The 20,000-nt window shown below is 46.3% G+C and overlaps 1 protein-coding gene across 9 annotated transcripts in view; it reads left to right on the plus strand.

Annotated features, from left to right (window-relative positions):
* The window catches only part of LOC113817422 (band 4.1-like protein 4), a 287,974-nt gene that overhangs the window by 209,335 nt on the left and 58,639 nt on the right, over positions 1–20,000 (plus strand). For all 9 annotated transcript variants that reach the window (XM_070142554.1, XM_070142563.1, XM_070142555.1 and 6 more), the window contains one exon: positions 11,505–11,602. In XM_070142554.1, the coding sequence (XP_069998655.1) occupies positions 11,505–11,602 (98 nt within the window). The remainder of the gene's footprint in view (positions 1–11,504; positions 11,603–20,000) is intronic.

Consider the following 20,000-nt stretch of genomic DNA (forward strand, 5'->3'; position numbering starts at 1 on the left):
TGTGTGTGTGTGTGTGTGTGTGTGTGTGTGTGTGTGTGTGTGTGTGTGTGTGTGTGTGTGTCTCTCTCTCTCTCTCTCTCTCTCTCTCTCTCTCTCTCTCTCTCTCTCTCTCTCTCTCTCTCTCTCTCTCTCTCTCTCTCTCTCTCTCTCTCTCTCTCTCTCTCTCCTCACCCTCCCTCTCCATTCCTCTTCCTTCCCGTCTCCCTTTCTCTCTATTCCTCTCCTTCCTGTCTCTCTCTCAATTCCTTTCCCCCGCCTCTCTCTCTCTCTCTCTCTCTCTCTCTCTCTCTCTCTCTCTCTCTCTCTCTCTCTCTCTCTCTCTCTCTCTCTCTCTCTCTCTCTCTCTCTCTCTCCATTATTTTTTCTTATTCTAGAACATTATTCTCATTTTACGCCTTCTGATAGAAGAAGAATGTTTCCAAAGTTTAGATTTCTTCAAGAGCCTTTTATATTCGTCTGGGGAGTTCAGAGACCTTTACCTCATATGTCTTGAAATAAAATACAACTTCAGATTAAGAATTCAGAAAGGGCATATCCGTTCCGAATTCAGAGAAGGCCCGACGCCTTTAGAATTCAGACAAGGAGGCCTCCTAAAAGACTTGATTATCCGTTTTGCGGGTCGAGAGAAGAGACCCTTTGCGTTCCTTCTCACAGGTTCAGAGGGACAGTCACTTGTGTTTCTTGGGAGTGTTCTTAACGGATTTTGGCGGCATCGTCATTTAAAAGTCAAACTGGGACGGTTTAAGAAGTAAGGAGAATATTTATTTGCAATATATGGAATGCAGTATTTGAATTTGATTTTAATAATGTCAAGGGAAGTTACACGCATAGGATACCGCCACTTGAGCCCAAACTATGTTAGAGTCTGGAAGAACCACTTTTATTAGATTATTCAGAACCGCCGCTGCATATTCCTTTTTCTGTATATAAGGTTCAGATTTGCGCATAAAGTTTCGGAGCTTCAGAGCAGACACGAACTCCCTGTCGAGCTGGGAAGTACCACCACATGAAAGTCTCCGGGACACCAGTGCTTCGGGATTTAAGGGGTCATTTCCAAGGGCCGAGGGAACGGTCAGTCGAGAGAATGTCAATTTCTTATGAACTTCAACCCCAAATCCAATTTCATGGGATCACGAAACGGCGACTCGCTTCCTAATTTACGCGTTTGCAGGACTGTCCTTGCTCGCTCCCTTGCCGGCGCAGGAGGAGGAGGAGGAGGAGGAGGAGGGCTGGTTGCAGGGGCGTGCGAGGGATGTGTTCGGGGTATTGAGGGACTTTTTATGGCGGGGTTATCTCGTATGGGGGAGTCCTAACGTCAGCCGTCGCGTTTTGTTCTTGTGTCTTTGCAATGAGATGGGGAATGTCAAATGCCCTTCAGATATTCTTAACGATAAATGATACGCGGTTGTGCTGTCTGTGATTTGGAATACGTGTGCACGATTGTGTTTTTTTCTTTTCTTTTCGGTTCGGGATCATTCGCTCTTTCGATTATCACCGCAATCGCCTCTTTGGCCCAGGTATTTTCCGAATGATGGTTATCTCCTGCCGAAGAGCGGCCTCGGTCCCTCATTACGCGTCCCCCTCTCAAGGCGCATCCAACCCGGATCCGTCTTCTACACGTCGCCACCCCCCCCCCCCCACGCATCGCTGGTATCGAGAGGTGATAAAAGTGATGAGTTTGCAAATACCCCTTTAATCTATGCCGGACTCGAGGGCCTCAGAATGGTTCGGTTAACGAGTTTTGACAGGATCTGGTATGGCGATCGCGGGGGGTGGTCTGCCGAGGCCCCCGTGACGAGTTCGCGCGGGTGACAGATACAGGGCGGCCGCGCGCGTTGCTTCCCCCAAGTATGTGCTTCGTAACGATATTTTGTCTCGCTGAGGGTCGTGTCAGAATGCGCGTTTCTGCGGGACTGCAGTCACGACTCGCCCGCGCCGTCTGCATTTCGCTTATTCATTGGGCCAAATATTTCTTTTCCGGACGCAGAGTAAGATGGCTCTAAAGATAAACAAGAATAGCTGTAATGATGATACTGCGACTATTATTAGCTCTGCTGCCTCCACCGCCATTACTACCACTACCAACACTGCGAGTACTGATACAAAACTAACTACTACTACTACAACAACTGCTACGACTATTACTACTACTACTACTACTTCTACTTCTACTTCTAGTACTACTACTACTACTACTACTACTACTACTGCTATTACTATTACTATTACTACTACTACTACTACTACTATTACTACTACTATTACTACTACTACTATTACTACTACAACTACTACTACTATTATTACTACTACAACTACAACTGTTACTCCTATTACTACTACTACTACTACTACTACTACTGCTATTACTATTACTATTACTATTACTACTACTACTACTACTACTACTACTATTACTACTACTATTACTACTACTACTATTACTACTACAACTACTACTACTACTACTATTATTACTACTACAACTACAACTGTTACTCCTATTACTACTACTACTACTACTACTACTACTACTACTACTACTACTACTACTACTATCACTACTACTACTAAATTGACTGTTGAAAGAGGCACCCACGTTGAAAATGTTGTACGGGGCTTTCCATGCGAGTCGGCCATGTTGCGTGGTGAGATCCCTGTCTAGTCTGGTACGTCCGCATAACTTGAAGTTGTATGTAACAGGAATAACTTGCACAGGCTCCATTTTTTGTGTGTATTTTTTCTTCTTCCTCGTTTTCTTTTTGCAGTGTGTATAAATTTACACATGGGAAAATGCGTTTGCGTGTGTTCTTTTTCTTTCTTTTAAGAGACAACGATGAGACACGGTTGCCTCTCGGTTGAAATGAGTAATATCTCGAGGAATTCATTTAATCTTGTGAACTCTCTTTCTTTCTTTCTTTCTTTCTTTCTTTCTTTCTCTCTTTCTCTCTTTCTCTCTTTCTCTCTCTCTCTCTCTCTCTCTCTCTCTCTCTCTCTCTCTCTCTCTCTCTCTCTCTCTCTCTCTCTCTCTCTCTCTCTCTCTCTCGAATTCTTTTATGAATATTATGGTTAACATTATTCTTGTTGATGGCGCTGCTGCTGTCATTATTGTCTACCAGTAATAACATATTTAACATCACTGTCGTTATGATGATTACTGGTTTCATCATTTGGGGCAAAATGTAGGAATAGCAGCAGTTGTAGAGGCACTAGCATCATTTTGGTCATTATCATAATATAATGCAGTTAATGGTTATGGCAATATTATTTTTTTTAAATAACAACAATGATGGGGTGGTGATAACAATGATGATGATTTTCATAATGATAATGATAATAGTAAATATAATGAGTAGTGATGAAGATTGTGATGGTAATCATAGCAATGATAATGATAATAGTAAGAATAATTGGAATAAGAGGTTATGGTAGCAATAATAATAACATAATGATAACATTAATAATTGCAATGATAATGATAGTAATAATACGAATAACAGCAGCAACGTTAATGATCGCAGCAATGAAAGTGTTAACAGCCAAGGTAATAACACTCCGGCTCTCCTTCTGCTCAGTGAAATAGCCGTATTAACATTCCTTATATTCCGGCCGGGAACGCAAACTGCTCCATCGCAACGAGAGGTCCTGCTGTACCGTTAAGCGATGCCAGTTGTAGTTGCGGTCATAGCAGTCATAGTGGTCGTTGCGGTCGTGGCACAGGATGCTGTCGTTGCAGTCGTATTGCAGCTTCGCAGCGCTGGTCGCGAGTGCTTTGGGTGCGGCGGGTTTCGTAATGTTACGTAGAGGTTATATTCTACGATTGTTTCTCTAAATGCTGCAGTCGTTTCAACGAATTTAGTGGTCGTGGCTTTTAAATAGTGCGTCGTTGTGCCTACGCAAACCTGGGGGGTCTTCCTAGAGGAGTCGTATCGCCGTGGTCGTTGCTCCGGGTGCTCCTGCGGTGCTGCTACTGGTCGGAGCCCGGGCGGGGAGCGAAAAAAGTTGGGGCGCCTCATGACAGATGGCGCGGGGCAGAGCAGGCACAGGTCACACACACGCACGGCCACGGACATACATGGGCACATACTTACATATATATTCATATTTGTGTTCATTCTCTCTCTCTCTCTCTCTCTCTCTCTCTCTCTCTCTCTCTCTCTCTCTCTCTCTCTCTCTCTCTCTCTCTCTCTCTCTCTCTCTCTCTCTCTCTCTCTCTCTCTCTCTCTCTCTCTCTCTCTCTCTCTCTCTCACACACACACACACACACACACACACACACACACACACACACACACTCAAACACAAATATACACACACATTCACATATACACACAAAGAAACATACACACGCACCCAGCTGCCCTGGTATGTAGACAGGTACTCGCGGGTGTTGTACTTTGAAATTATGCTTGGTACTTTGGGTCGAATTGGTGTGTATGTGTGTTTGTGTACGAGAGAGAGAGAGAGAGACGATGCCTGTATCTTTGCATGCGTACCTGCACATGTTTACATCCTCACCCCCAGCGATACATCGATCTACTCAATGGACCTGAGGCAATACTTAGGAAGTATAGCGGGGGGGTCTTTGGAGAAACGATGCAATACACCCCCTCTCTCTCTCTCTCTCTCTCTCTCTCTCTCTCTCTCTCTCTCTCTCTCTCTCTCTCTCTCTCTCTCTCTCTCTCTCTCTCTCTCTCTCTCTCTCTCACCATTTCCCCCAGCTCCTCCCCCTCCATCACTTTCCCTCCCATACTCTTCCCCTTCTCCCTCTCCCTTCCCCCCCTCTATCACTCTCTCCCTCCCTCCCTTTCCTCCTCTCCCTCTCCCCCTCTCTTCCCCTCCCCGCGAATGCATTATTTTCACACCGGATGCTGACTTGACTGTCCTAAAGGCACCGACGCGAGATTTGCATGGAGTTAGCATATCCGTTTGTTACCAAGTTCTTAGGTAGCTGTAGATTATACGACCCCCCTCCATCAGCCCCTCTTCTGCGCCATCCCCCTCCTTCCTCCCCCTCGTTTGACCCCAACTACCTCCTCCTCTCCTCATGCGCGTGCACACACAGAGCCCCCTCCTCCTCTCCTACTTCAGCCCCCCTCCTTGCTTGACCTCATCTCCCCTCCTTTAGCTCCTTTACTCTTACACCTTCCCCTCCTCGTTTGTCCTTCTACCCCCCCCACCATCCAAGCCGCTTACTCTTACACCGCCTCCTCCTCGTTTCCCCCTCCCCTCACTCCCATCCACCCCTGCCTCTCACACCCTACCCCCTCTCCCTTTTCCTATCCCTCCCTCCTCACTCATGTTCTCCCTCCCCCCTACCCCTCCCTCCCTCCCTCCATACTCCTCCGTCTCCTACTCCCTCCACCTCTCCCCCCTCCGCTTCTCCCTCCCTCCACCTCTCCCACCCTCTTCCTCCCGCCTCTCCCTCCCCCTCCACTTCTCCCTCTCCCCTCCCCCCTCTGCTTCTCCCTCTCCCCTCCCCCCTCCGCTTCTCCCTCTCCCCTCCCCCCCCGCCTCTCCCCCAGTCTTCAACAGGGTGGAACCTCCGCATGTTCCTGTATCTAGTGTCAGTTTTATGACAGAGACGCGTCAACGGGCCAATAAAATTAAGCCAAAATCAACAAAGTTTGACGTGTTTATGTGTTGCTAAACCTGTCAGGCCTTGGTGGCTTAGGGGGTATGGGGGTCAGGAGGGGGGGGGGTGATGGTCAGTTGGTCCATAGTGAAAGGGGGGGGGGGTAGGAAAGAGAGGGAGGGAGACTGATAGACAGATGGCTAGATAGATAGACAGAGAGAGAGAGAGAGGAAAGAGAACAGAGAAGAGAGGACGATTTCATGAATTTTTCATTGTCGCATTTCTTCATTGTTTCGTTATATATTTACCCTTGTCATCCTAGACTCATTTCTATTTATTTCTGTCTAACTTTTAGTTTAGTTCTCTAACACTTCCTCATTCTTTATTTCTCTCTTTTTTTCCTTTCTCTCTCTCTCTCTCTCTCTCTCTCTCTCTCTCTCTCTCTCTCTCTCTCTCTCTCTCTCTCTCTCTCTCTCTCTCTCTCTCTCTCTCTCTCTCTCTCTCTCTCTCTTTTGTCCCATTCTTTATTTAGATTTGCTATTTCTCCCACCAATCCTTCTATCATTATTGTCTTCCATTTTCTTTTATCAGCCGCTTTGTTCCTTATTCCTTTTTATTTATTTATTCTTTATTTTCCTCTTATTTTCCTCAAAGTCTTCATCTTTCCTTGTTTTGTTTTCTTTCTCTTTTCCTCTTCCTATTATCTTTCCCTCCGCCCTCTCTATTCACCAAGGTCAGTACCCCCAGTAACCCCCCTCCTCTTCGACCCCCCTACCCCCCCTTCCATCCCCCAAAGATCCAAAGGGAGGCTGGATGTCCGAAGATGCTGGAGATGAGGTCCTGGTCTGCATAATGTATATCTTCATTCTGTTGTCTTCATCTTACTTTCTTGCTACCATCCTCTTCCCTCCTCCTACCCCCTCTTGCTGTCTCATCTTCCTCCTCCTCCTCCTCCTCATGCTGTCTCCTCTTCCCATTATTCCGTCTGTTTTGCTTTTATATTTTTTTCTCTTGTTCGTTGTCTCTCGTGCTGCATGCTTTATTTTCCATTTTCTCTCTCAGTATCTCTGTGATATTGTTTGGCTTTCTTAATTTTGTATGACTTTCTCACACAGGCACGCGCGCGCGCACACACACAAACACACACACACACACACACACACACACACACACACACACACACACACACACACACACACACAGACGTGTGTGTGTGTGTCCCTCCTCTCTTTCTCTTCGTTTTACAGCTCTGCTCTGGATCCATTTATTATCGTTAATCATTCCTCTCGACTTTCTTCTCTCTCGCTCTCGCTCTCTTAATTCAGTCCTGTCATTTTCCCAGTCTGCTTCGCATCCTCCCATTTTCACTTTTTCGTTTTGCCTCCCTGCATTCATTCCGTCTCGCGCCCACGTCCGCACACCGTGCGACAACCAGCCAGGCCGCCCGCACTAGACACGGGTCCTGTGCACGCCCACTCGAGCCCGCGACCACGCCCGGGCGCCCACGGGCAGGTTGGCGCGTGGGAACTAGGACGTGTTGATGTTACTTGACCCACATGCTGTTGCAGCCTGCCACATCCTGCACCCTGACCTGTCTTCGGTTGTGCCTTGACCTTTTTAGAGCCTGTGCATTGACCTGCGAAGCATTGGGCTGTACCTTGACCTGTTTTGGTTGTATCTTGACCTGTACCTTCACCTGTTTAGCTTGTAACTAAACATTTTGGAGTTGCACCTTGACCCGTTTTGGCCTTCCCTTAACCTGTTCTAGTTTGTATTTGACGCGTTTTTATTAACATGGTGACCTTTGCAAGTTCGTACCCAGATCTGTCTTCGATATGAGTGGTTTGTCGTGTCTGCCGGCATTCTGATGCAGTCAGATATGGTCATGTTAACGACCTTGCGAAATGCTGAAGATGATATTTGATCGTCACCCCTCGGGAAGGAGAATGCATGAATGGAAAGAAGCGTTCATAAGAGCTCCAGGTGTGAGCTGTATAACCAAAACATTGATAATTAACTGAAAGGTGTGGAATAGGGATAAACTGATTGATGGAAAGTGAAATATGTACGATTTTTTTAAGTGTCTGCTTATAGATATACACATACAGATAATACGCTTTGATAAAGGGATTGATTGATGACAGCGATACCATAGGGAATCAGTCCAAGAAGAATGAATGATAGAAAATGAGCACTTTACACTGACGCGAGTGATGGAGTATTCCAGCATGTGGGTGTTCCCGGCGCCTGCCTCGGGGCCTGCTAGTGGTGGAGGGCATTTCCGGGCAGCGTGTGCGTGTGCGTGTGCTTGTGAGTTTGTGTGCTTGTGTGTATGTGTGTATGTGTGTGTGTGTGTGTGTGTGTGTGTGTGGGTGGGTGTGTGTGTGTGTGTGTGAGAGAGAGAGAGAGAGAGAGATAACAAACTCAAAAGAAATACCAAGCACACGAACGTCCCATCCCCCAAGAAAATAACGATGATAAAAAAGAATAAATGAATAAACCAAAACGAACAAACAAAACACGTACACAGAACGACAAGCCAGACGCCAGACCGGAGAAAAGAGAGAATGCATAAAAAAGCCCAGATGCATGTTATGTTTGCGAATATCAGGTTCTGTGTCAACAACAGCAGTAAAAGAAACTCAAGACAAGGTTCTGGTGTGTGGGCGCCTTGTGTGGGGGTGTGAGGTACATGCAGGTATCTGGAAAGTCAACCAAAATTGGAAAACCGCGTGACCGGCGCTACAACCAAGAGAGGTAGAGACAGGGAGGGGGAGAGAATAAATGGGTAAGTAATGAAGATTATGATAGATTTGGAAATGAGTCTGGTCCTCGGGAGAATGTTGTTGCGTGTTTTTTTAAAACGATATGGGGGTGGATTGGTGATAATGATTGTGATTGATGGCGGTGATATTGGGGAAAAGATGTGGGTGTAAATGGGGAATCTTACGGAACAGGATTTTGGACGCGTTTCGATTTGTATCTTCATTAGAATTGGATGAATTGGACCGCGCCATTTGCATGTCTCTCTGTTATTCATTCTCATTCATACCTGGTTTACATTTTTCTGTTCTGGGAAGGATAGCAATAGTGCCGAATCTGCCCTTTTCCTGTTTCTTCTTCTTCTTGGGATTCTCTTAGTTATACCTTTTTTCCCTAATTTTCGTGTTTCGTTTAGTTTTTATTTTTCTCTCCGTTTGTCTGTCGTGCTTTTGCTGTTCTTTGTTCTTCCTTTGCTGATATGGATAGAATATTGATGATTTTTTTTTTTTATTTATGTAATTCCCATCATCATTACAAATGCTATCACTGTTATTGTATTTTATATTCTTCGTCGTAATCACAGGGAAGCGTCATCATTAATAAGATGTTCCGTCGCCTTTTTTTTTTGTCTCCCGTCTTTCATTACATCATAATTACGGTCGTGTAGTAACACCGTGTATTTTGAGACCGCCCGACCTTTTTTTCAACTTAAAACAAGAACACGTCCATTGCAAGGACACCGTTGCAGTGCATGTGTGGAATGGGGAGGCGTGAGGACCAGGACACGGACATTGTGTCGTGGGGTCCCGGGGAGTCCCTCAGGAGACCCCAGGAGACCCCCGGGAGGTAGAGGAACGGCCCCTGAAAAAGAGCAGTAAATGTAATTATTAGTCAGGATAAGCATCTAGGTTAAGGGGTGGAGGGGGAGGGGGTAGCTGGCCCGCCCTCCACCCTGGGGGAGAAGGGACTGACCGCGGAAGGGTTTCCTCCCTGCCCTTCTCACCCCTTCTTATTCCTCTCCTCTCCTTCCACCTTCCCTCCTTCACTTCTCGTGTCTTCTCTCTATCTTCCCCTTATCTCCATCTCCCCCCACCTTCCCACAAGCCACTCCCTCCCTCCTTCCCCCTCTTCCACGACTCCCCTCCCTCCCCCTCCCTCGTTAAACCTCCCTTCAGGGGTTGATATTTCTTTCGCTGGTCCAATGTCCAGTTCTTTTTTTCTTTCTTTCTTTTTTAGTAGTAGTTTGGGCAGTGTATCATCGCCGCGCCTACCCCTTTGGACACGGGATTAATTACCTTAATTGTCCTATTATTATTTATGGGACGAGATAAAGGACTGGTTGTTCGGGTCCGCAAACTACCCTTTCGCCCGTTCTCGCGCTGCGGTTCCCGGGAAGGCGCCGCCGCTACACGTTTTTCTTTTCTTTTTTCTTTTTTTTTTCTCCTTTGGGATATGTGTGCGTATGTGTGTGTGTGCGTATGTGTATGTGTGCGGGCGTGCACATATCGCGTTGAGGTTCCTGGAACGGCGCCGTTTATATATGATTTTCTTTTTTCTAGTTATTTTGTATGTATATTGTTACATGTATGTGTACATGTGTCTGCCAGTCTGTATGTATGTATTTGTGAGTGTCTGTAGGTATGCGAATGATGGAGTATGTGATGATATGAGAGAGGGAGTATGAGTTATGTGGGGGGAGGAGGGGAGGGATCGAAGTGCGTGTGTGAATAATCATGTGTCTGTCTATATATATATGTGGACAGGTAAGTGTCGGAACGCATGGCATGATGGGTGTGGCTGGGTGCGTGCGTGCGGACATGTGCGTTTGACCGATGGCCAAGAGCTGGTGTATTGTTTGAGGGAGAAACAATTGCGACCACGGACGAGTAATAAAAGTATAAGCGTGTTTCCCCGATAAAAGGCTATTAAAAGCGCTGACGACATCTTTGATAGCGTCACGATATTCTTGTTTAGTTCTCCTTGTGCCTCCTTATTGCAACTCATTAGACGAATAAGAAAAAAACAAAAACAAAAAACTTTGTGTTTATTTTGATTCATGGTTCATTTGGTACTTGGATGAAGAGGAAATGGTGATTTTCCCTTTCTTGGTTTTTGGGTATGTACCCTCTCACTCTCATTTTGTTTTTGTTTCTCTCTCTCTTTCTCTCTCTCTCTCTCTCTCTCTCTCTCTCTCTCTCTCTCTCTCTCTCTCTCTCTCTCTCTCTCTCTCTCTCTCTCTCTCTCTCTCTCTCTCTCTCTCTCTCTCTCTCTCTCTCCCTCTCTCTCTCTCACCCCTCTCCCTCCTCTCACCCCCTCTCCCTCCTCTCACCCTCTCACCCCCTCTCCCTCCTCTCATCTCTCCCTCCTCTCTCCCCTTCCTTCTCTCCCTCCTCTCACCCCTTTCCTTCTCCCCTCTCCCTTCTCTCTCTCTCTCTCTCTCCTCCCTCTCCTTCTCTCCTCCTCCTCCCTTCTCTCCCTCCCTCTCCCTTCTCTCTCTCCCTCTCCCTCTCCCTCCCTCTCCCTTCTCTCTCTCCTCTCCCTTCTCTCTCTCTCTCCCTTCTCTCCCTCCCTCTCCCTTCTCTCCCTCCCTCTCCCTTCTCTCCCTCCCTCTCCCTTCTCTCCCTCCCTCTCCCTTCTCTCCCTCCCTCTCCCTTCTCTCCCTCCCTCTCCCTTCTCTCCCTCCCTCTTCCTTCTCTCCCTCCTCTTTCCCTCTCTCCCTCCTCTCCCTCCCTCCCCTCTCCCTCTCTTCCTCCCTCTATCTTCTCTCCACCCTTCCCTCCCCCTTCCTTCTCCCTCCCTCTTTCCCTCTCCCTCCCTATATTTTATCCATCCTGTCCCCTTTCCTCTTTTCTCCCCTTCTCTTTCCCCCCTCTCCCCCCCCTGTCCCTTTCTCCATTTCCCCAATCCCTCTCCCCCCTCTCTCCCCCTTTCCCGAGAGAGAGAGAGAGAGAGAGAGAGAGAGAGAGAGAGAGAGAGAGAGAGAGAGAGAACGGGGGGAGGGGGGGGAGAGCGTGTATGCATCTCGTCTATAAATATGTAAGGACAAGCCTGCGTGTAGAAGACCAAAAAGCTGAACTCATCACCCACAAAATATCCATTTGTATTTTTCTCACGCCTCTCCTTCAAATGTCACTTCCAATAATCTTTCTCTCTCTCTCTCCTTCAGGTACCAGTTCTTCCTGCAGGTGAAGCAAGACATCCTGCAGGGTCGTCTTCCCGTCTCGCAGGAGCTGGCGGCGGAACTGGGATCCTACGCGGTCCAGTGTGAGTATTTTTGCTTCTTTTGTTTTGGTGGTGTTTTTCCCCGCGTTGTTTGGCGGTTCTGGCGTCACAGTGTTTTTTTTTTTTTCTTTTTCTTTTTCTTTTTTTCTTTTTTTCTGTTGGCGGCGTTGGTATTCGCATTGTGTTTTGGGATGAAAGGGTGGTGGGGGTGAGAGTTTTATTAGTGTTGATTATTATTGTTATTGTGAGAGTGAGTGACGATAAAAATAGATGATGATATTGGCAGTAATGATAAGTATTATTATTTTACAGTTATTTGTATGATTGATCGCATTGTTTTGAGTAATATTATTTTTGCTTTTCCTTTTGAAATTGTTGCTCTCATTATTGTTAGTAGTAGTGAGAGAACAGCAATAACTGTTGTTGCTACTTGTTTTGATACCATCACTATTACTGGTATTAACTGCATTGCAACTGATTATATTGATACATTTATCACCAACACAAACATTACTTTATGTTGTAAAGTTCATGTAATGAATTGTAATAAATGAAAGACAAAGTACGCATCTGCACGCAACGACAACAGACGTGCAATAGGTCGATGTTGCAGACTTTGATATGGCCAAGGGTGTTATCTCGCAAGGAATGTATTGAGGAGGGAGACCTTGGTACTGCCACCTCGGGCACCCTCTGTTGTTGTGTGCAATGATGTTCTTTTGTTTGCCGGATTTTGCAACATTGAATTTTTTCTTCTCTGTCTTTTCCGTCTGTCTGTCTGCGTTGGGGGATATTTTGTGTGCGTGTGTGTGTGTGTGTGTGCATGGTTGCTCACGCATAGTTTGAGATTTTGCTTTGTATCTCTTGTGTTCGTTTTGTCGTTTTTCTCTCTGTCGTTTCCATTGTTCGATTTATCTTGTTACTGGCTTAAAAAAAGAATTATTTCGAATCTTAGTTTTAGGGAAATTATTAGTACCAGCAACATATTAAAGCCATGAAAACAAAGAGGATAGATCACTTGCTTCTTTGCACAGTTGCTGCTTAAAAAAAAAATCTCCGGTAAAAGAAATCAATACTCCAAAGCCGTAGATAATTTATGTTAATGGAGCACGCACATCCCACAACAATGGCCGCCCCGATCCCCGCCGTAACGCAGAGAAAAGGAGAAAATGACTTCCTTTGCTGATTGTGAAAAGATGATTAACGCAGATTGGTGGCAGATGTAAACAAAAAAAAAAGGGAGAGAGAGAAAAAGTTATGGGTGGATAGAACAATTGGTTGGAGAGAAACTTGGTGGTAGACTTAATATGAGGAAAGGGGGAGGAGGAAAGATGATTGGGAAGAAATTGTTGGTTGGGAGAAAATTTGTAAAGAGGACGATTGATAAGGCAAAGGAAGAGCGGATAAAGATGATTAGATAAACAAGGAATAGGCAAAAATGAGTGACGGAAAGAAAAAATGTAAAGAGAACTATTGATATACAAACGGGCGCGCCGGATAAATGTTTTGTATATACGATCAATTGAGATTGAAATTGATTAGAGGGGTATTGTTGGCTGACAAAAAACAACGAATATGAAAAGGATTCGACGGAGATTAGCGCCAAATGGGAAGATTAGACTCCGGATTCGCCGAGCATGGATAGACCTACCAGAGACGAAGCCGTTTACGATAATGTCGGTTTCGCGTGTCGGGTGGCTGTTGGTTCCCGACCGCCGACCGCCAGGACGACACGGCCTACCCGCTTCGCTAGGTCGCGGTCGGCGTTTTGTCGGTGGCGCGTCTGTGGTGGGAGGGGGGCGTGAGGGGGGATGGGGGTGGAGTGGGAAGGGTGTGGAGTGGATGGGTAAGGGGGTGGTACTTTTGTTTCTGGAGTCGGCGTGCGTAGAGTAGGGGAGGCGGGGTATGTGGAGTTGTTGTGCGTATAGTTGGGGGGGAGGGGAGTCGGTGTGTTTGGCGGGGGAGGGGGGCAAGGGGGTGGAGTGGGTGTGTGGCGGGATCATGGAGAGTTGAAGGTGTAGCAAATTGAATGCGTGGGGCTGGGGAGAGATGTAGCGGGATAGCAGGGTTAAAGCTGGATTGGGATAACAGGTTAAAGCGGGAGCGGGATAGCGGATTGGAGATGGGGTCAGGATGAAGGAGTAGGAGGGGCGAGGGACGGAGCAGGGGGTGGAGGGGGGGGGTGGAGATATAATCAGGAAGATGCGGAGTTGCCGGAGCGATGCGCGTCTATCTCGGGTCCCATCGGGTCGCCGCCATAATTCGGCCGATCTTTCCATCGATTGTGACCCGATCGTCCGGAATCCCTCGTGACGAATCCGAACGAATCACAACGCAAGGAAAGAAACAAAAAAGACAAGTTAAGAAAAAAGACTTTGATGTCAAATGCTAAAAGAAGGAAAAACGCATCAAAATTGCCGGTTGTTGGAAGACGGGCGCCCCCCCTCCCCCCCTCTCCCCGCGCGACCGGAAACGCGTCGCATGCCCCGGAGGGAGAGCCAGCTGGTGCCAAGGCAGGCCAGATGGGGCAGCTGGTCTCGGGTGGAGCCGGAGAAAAGAATCAAAGGAACTTAAAAGTATTCGGAAAACGAGGAAAAGGGATTCGTTAAAAGCGGGTACAGGCAAGAAGGAGAAGGATCCGAGCCATGTAGAGGCGAGTGGGGTTGGGTGGGGTTGGGCGGGGGTTGGGTGGGCAGAACAAAGGTTGGGGGGTAAGTGGTAGCTGGCGGGTTCATGCAACAGGTGCACCAGGAAGTGGGGGGAGGGGAGGGGCGAGTGTCAGGGGTGGCGTGGGGGTCAGTCAGGGGGGTGGGGTAGGAGGAGGAGAGAGGGGTGACGGGGGTCAGTGGGGGGTAGGAGGAGGGTGGTGGTAGCGTGGGGTCAGTGGGAGGTGGGGTAGGAGGAGGAGGAGGTGACGGGGTCAGTGGGGGGATAGGAGGAGGAGGGGTAGGGGGTGAAGTGGGGTCAGTGGGGGGGATAGGAGGAGGAGGAGGGGGTGGCGTGGGGTCTGTCTGGGGTCAGTGGGGGTAGGAGGAGAGAGGAGGGTGGTGGCGGCGATAGGGTCAGTGGGGTTAGGAGGAGGAGGGAGGGGGTGGCGTGGGGTGGCAGTGGAGGGATAGGAGGAGGGGGGGTTACGACGGTACCTTAACTAGACCTTCTCACACCATTAGGATCTTGCCCTTTTTGCATACTAACCCGAAGAACCTGGTTTGTATTTTTTTCCGACCTCTGTGCGTTTAGTTAGGGGTTGGGTTGGAGATATCAAGTGGCGAGTTTCTCTCATCTCTCTGCTTCATCCTCATCTTCCAGTCTCTCCGAAAAGAGATGATTATAGAAGTTAGGAAAAAGAAGAAAAAAAGAAAAAAAAAAACGAAGAAAAACATGACTTGATAATTTTGCTTCTTTTGCTTGTTACTTTTTCCCTCCTCGTGCTCTTGCCTTTGTTTACTGGCCGGCGCGTCCGCTTCCCTACTTGTTTGTTTGTTTGTTTGTTTGTTTGTTTGTTTCCGCGCTTGCTTTTGTGTCATTTGAGGGCTATGTCTGTCTGAATATTTTTTTCTTTTTTCTTTTCTTTTCTTTCCTCTTTTGTATCCTTGCTTTGGTTGGGTTCAGATTTATGTTTGTTGCTTAGGGCTTCTATTGCACTGTGCTTAAAAGTTAATATGAAACATCTTTTCCCTTCTTTAAATTTAGTGATCTCGGTCTCTCTCTCTCTCTCTCTCTCTCTCTCTCTATATATATATCTCTCTATATATATATATATATATATATATATATATATATATATGTCTCATGTATATATGTATATACAATACGTGTATATATATAATATATACGTATATACGTATATGTATATTATATATATATACATATGTATGTATTATATATATATATATATATATATATATATATATGTATATATATACATATATACTATATATATATATATATATGTCTACATATATGTCTCTCTCTCTCCCTTTTTCTCTCTCTCTCCTCCTTGTTTCATTTTTGTTCTTTTCTATGCCCCCAGGTCTCCTTCCCTTTATATCCATCTTTGGCCCCTCTCCACCTCTCAAAACTAGTTATTGTTTTCTCTGTCTCTCTCCCTCTCTCTTCATCACTCTTTCTCTCTTTGGTCTCTCCCAACCTCTCACTGCCTCTATCCTCTATCTTCTATCTCATCACTCCCCCCTCTACCCCAGTGTGTCTGGAGCAGAGCGAAATAATTTACAGGTTGTTATATCGTGTTGTGTGGGGAAGTCCTGGTTAGTTTGGGGAAACGGTCAGCAAGTTGTATCAGAAGGTTGTGGGGGAGGAACGTGGAGGAGACAAGAAGGGACGAATGGAATGGGTAAAGATGAGGAATCTGAGAGAAAGAGGAGGAATATGAAGAAGAGGCAGGGGATATGAGAGGGGAGAAGGAGGAGAAGGGAGGGGATAGGAAGAGGAGAAGGAAGGAGAGAGAGAGAGAGGGTGAAGATGGGGAGAAGAGAAGAGATGGAGAAGAGGGCGAGGAAGTGAAAATAAAAATGCAGATGAAGCCGCTATATCTTATAAACATTGCACGTTCACTCCATAGGTAGACATCACGGCTGCATGCATCTGCTCCCTTCGCATGTTGCGTTTGTCATACATCCGCCGCCTACCTGTGGATGTACGTGGCCCCTTTATGGTTATAGAAAGTTAATCACTTATGTATAGTCTCGTAGACCCTCTGGAACGTAGGAATACAAAGGAAAGGAGAGAGAGATGGGGGAGAAAAGGAGGGTGAGGGGGGTAAGGGGAGAGAGGAGGGAAGGAGGAAAGCGGAAGGAGGAGGGAGATGTAGTGAGGAGGAGAGGGGGAGGGGAAAAGGAAAAGCCAGAGGAGTAGGAGGAGTTGTCGGAGAGGCAGTAAGGATTAGAAGGGGAGGAACAGAATGAGAGGAGAGGAGCTAAAAACTGCAAGTGGGAGGCTAAGGAGAAGAGAAAGAGATAAGAAAGAAAGGAGGGACGGGGGTAAAGAAGAAAGAAGATAAAAGGGGGGATAGAGGGGGGATGGGGTGACATGAACATTATATAGCGGTGGTGTCCATTGTGCATCGCCGCCTCCAGCCTCCTGTCCTTAAACTCCCCTCATTATGCAAAAGTCCGTGTCCGTGCCAGTAGTCACGTCCCTTCTGCTATCTATATAATACCCCATACTATCCTGTATCTATGTGAGTGGTTTAGCAAATAAGGTCCAGGACTCATTTATATTATGTCAAATGGTAATCTGTCTCGACGTTTAGTATCAGTTTCAGTATTTATCATTACTCGTAACCTGTTTCTGCCTTCGGTTTTTTTCTCTCGTTTTTTTGGTGTTTATTTATTAATTTGATCTGTACGTTTTTTTGTGTGTGTCTTTTGTTTCTCGTTTCTATTTTTTTTTTTGTCTATGTGTTGGTTATTTTATTTCCCCTCGCATATTTTCTTGGCTCTTTTTTATTCTCGTATACTTTTCTCTCTCTCTCTCTCTCTCTCTCTCTCTCTCTCTCTCTCTCTCTCTCTCTCTCTCTCTCTCTCTCTCTCTCTCTCTCTCTCTCTCTCTCTCTCTCTCTCTCTCTCCCTCCCTCTCCCTCTCCTCTCCCTCTCCCTCTCTCTCTTTTCTCTCTTCAATCTCATCCACCCTCTCTCCTTCCCTCTCCCTCTCCCCCTCTCTGTTTTTCTCTCTTCCAATCTCTAACTCTGCCTCTCTCCTTCCCTCTCTCCTTCCCTTCCTCCTTTTTTCACTCTCCTCTTCCCTCTTTTCATCCTTCTACTGTTTCCCCAGTTTTCACTATAATCCCTCTTTATCCTTCTCTTTCGTGGCTTCCATTATCTTCCTATCTTTTCCTCGTTCGCTTGTTTTGGGTTTACCGTAAATCCTTATTACACACGTTGCCTTTGTCCCTTTTATCCCTTTCTCCTTTCCCTTGGGCTCGCTTGTCTCCTTGTTTTCTTCTGTCTTTCTCTCTTCGTATCTTTTCCTTTTTTCGTGTCTTTTCCTTTGGGGTCGGATTCACTTCTCTTTCTCCGGATTTTCTACTTTATTCGGGCTTTCTGGAACCTGCTCATCTCTCTCTTTTTTCCTCATCTTTGTTCTTCTTTCTCACCCTCTTCCTCTTCCTCCTCCGTTTCCTCTTCCTTCCTCCTCCTCCTCCGTTCCCTCTTCCTTCCTCCTCCTCCTCCTTTTCCACTTCCTTCCTCCTCCTTTTTAATTTTTCCTACTCTTCCTCCTGCCTCTACTATATTTCCTTTCCATATCTTCCTCTCCCGACTGTACCCCCCCCTACCCCCCTCCATCCTCTCTCTCTCGCAAGATAATATAGTCTTGTGCCTCATTTTTTCCCTCCTCTGGGTTTTCGGACTCATTAAGCAGAGTAATTAAATACGGCCCACACAGTGTTTCTTTGCGTTCATTGAGGGAGGGGAAGAGACTGCTAGCTCATGGCAGGTTTTCATGGGGAGGGAGGGGTGGGGGGGAGGGTGGGAGGGAGGGTGGAAGAGGCTCAACTCGTGTTTTCAGAAAAATATTCTTTTCTTTATTTTTTCATTTTTATTTTATTTTATCATTTATTTGTGTATTTATTTTATTTTTAGATATTTTGGATCTGTTTGAGTGTTTGTTATTTGCTGTTGTTTTCTTTATGACACGTATTTTAGTTTCGTCTCTCTCTCTCTCTCTCTCTCTCTCTCTCTCTCTCTCTCTCTCTCTCTCTCTCTCTCTCTCTCTCTCTCTCTCTCTCTCTCTCTCTCTCTCTCTCTCTCTCTCTCTTTTTCAATCACTCACTCAGACTAGATAAACAGTAAAATACTAAAAATCAGGAGTTAGTGATATCTAATCCACTGGAAAATATTGATGTTCAACAATCATAACAAATGTATCATAAACAAAATATAGGTTTAAGACAAGAACTAGTATAAATGGTTAGTTATATATTAGTTCATAGTACAATGGTGGTAGGATAGTATACTTTTTAGTGCAAAAGATTTCGACGAAGAAAAAAAAAGAAAATGAGGGAAAGGGAGGAAGGGCAAGTGGAAAATAAGAAAGATGGGAACGAGGGATAGACATTGAGGAAGAGATTGGAGGGGAAATGAAAGAAATAGAAAATGAGAGAAGGAAGTATTATAAATAGAAAATGAGGAAGAGAGAGAAGGGGAAATGGAAAACAATAATGAGATAGAATGGGAAAAATAGGGGAAATAGAAAATGTGGAAAATCTAGGAGAAGGAAATAAGAAGAAATAAAAATGAGATAAGAGGTAAAAATGAGAAAATGAAAATGAGAAAAAAAACTCAGAGGGCGAGGGTGGGGTTAAGGGTGAAAGGAACCAAGTGAGAGGGAAAAGACTGAGTCAGGAGGGAGGGAGGGAGGAGGGAGGAGGAGGGAGGGAGATGAAGACAGGGAAGCGAGGATGAGGTTAGGAGAGGGTCCAGGGCTTAAGGGAGGGAAGGATAGAAGAATAACGATAGGGTTGGGAGAAGGACAAGGGAAGGAATATACTGGGGGCGGGGGTGGAGGGGTGAGGGTAGTGTGTAATTTGGGGGGGGCGGATGCGACGGGAACAAAGCCACAACTCCTCCAGCAACCTTAGCGATCCGCTCCTTCAAGATCCTGCAGGAAGGAGTCTGCTAGTCTGGGAGGTAGGGGGAGGGGGGCTGCGCATAGGGGTGGCCGGGGAAGTCAGTGGGGGTAGCAGGAGGAGGAGGGTGGTGGTGCCGTGGGGTCAGTGGGGTTGGGGTAGCAGGAGGAGGAGGAGGGGGGGGGGTTACGACGGTACCTTAACTAGACCTTCTCACACCGTGGGATCTTGCTTTTTTGCCTTATTGTAGAACTCGTTTTGTATTTTTTTCCGACCTCTGTGCGTTTAGTTAGGGGGTTGGACTGAATAATAAATTGGCGAGTTTCTCTCATCTCTCTGCTTCATCCTCATCTTCCAGTCTCTCCGAAAAGAGATGATTATAGAAGTTAGGAAAAAGAAGAAGAAAAAAGACAAAAAAAAAAACGAAGAAAAACATGACTTGATAAAGGAAATACCTCCGAGCACCTTGGCAAAACGTCTTCATTCCGGGAAGACGTAATTTCGGCCCTCGAGGATTGATGGAATAGGTGGAGGAGGAGAGAAATGAAGAGAGGAAAGGGGAGAGGGGAAGAGGGGAGAAAAGAAGGGAGGGAGAGTGGAAAAGGGGAAGGAAAGGAAAGAGGAAAGAAAAAGAGGGAAAGAGAGGGAGGATAGATGAGGGGAACACGAGGAGAGAGGAAAGGAAAAGATGGGAGAAGGAGAAGTAGAAGAAAGGGAGATAAGGTTAGAAGGAGAAGTAGAAGAAATGGAGATAAGGTTAGAAGAAGAAGAAGAAGGATCATAAAGAAGGACCTCGGCGCCCGCACGCCCTCAGCGGTGCCTTTCCCTGCAGTGTCTGCGTGTGGCTCCCAA

The sequence above is a fragment of the Penaeus vannamei genome, chromosome 29 (assembly GCF_042767895.1).
Source record: "Penaeus vannamei isolate JL-2024 chromosome 29, ASM4276789v1, whole genome shotgun sequence".
NCBI lineage: Eukaryota > Metazoa > Arthropoda > Malacostraca > Decapoda > Penaeidae > Penaeus > Penaeus vannamei.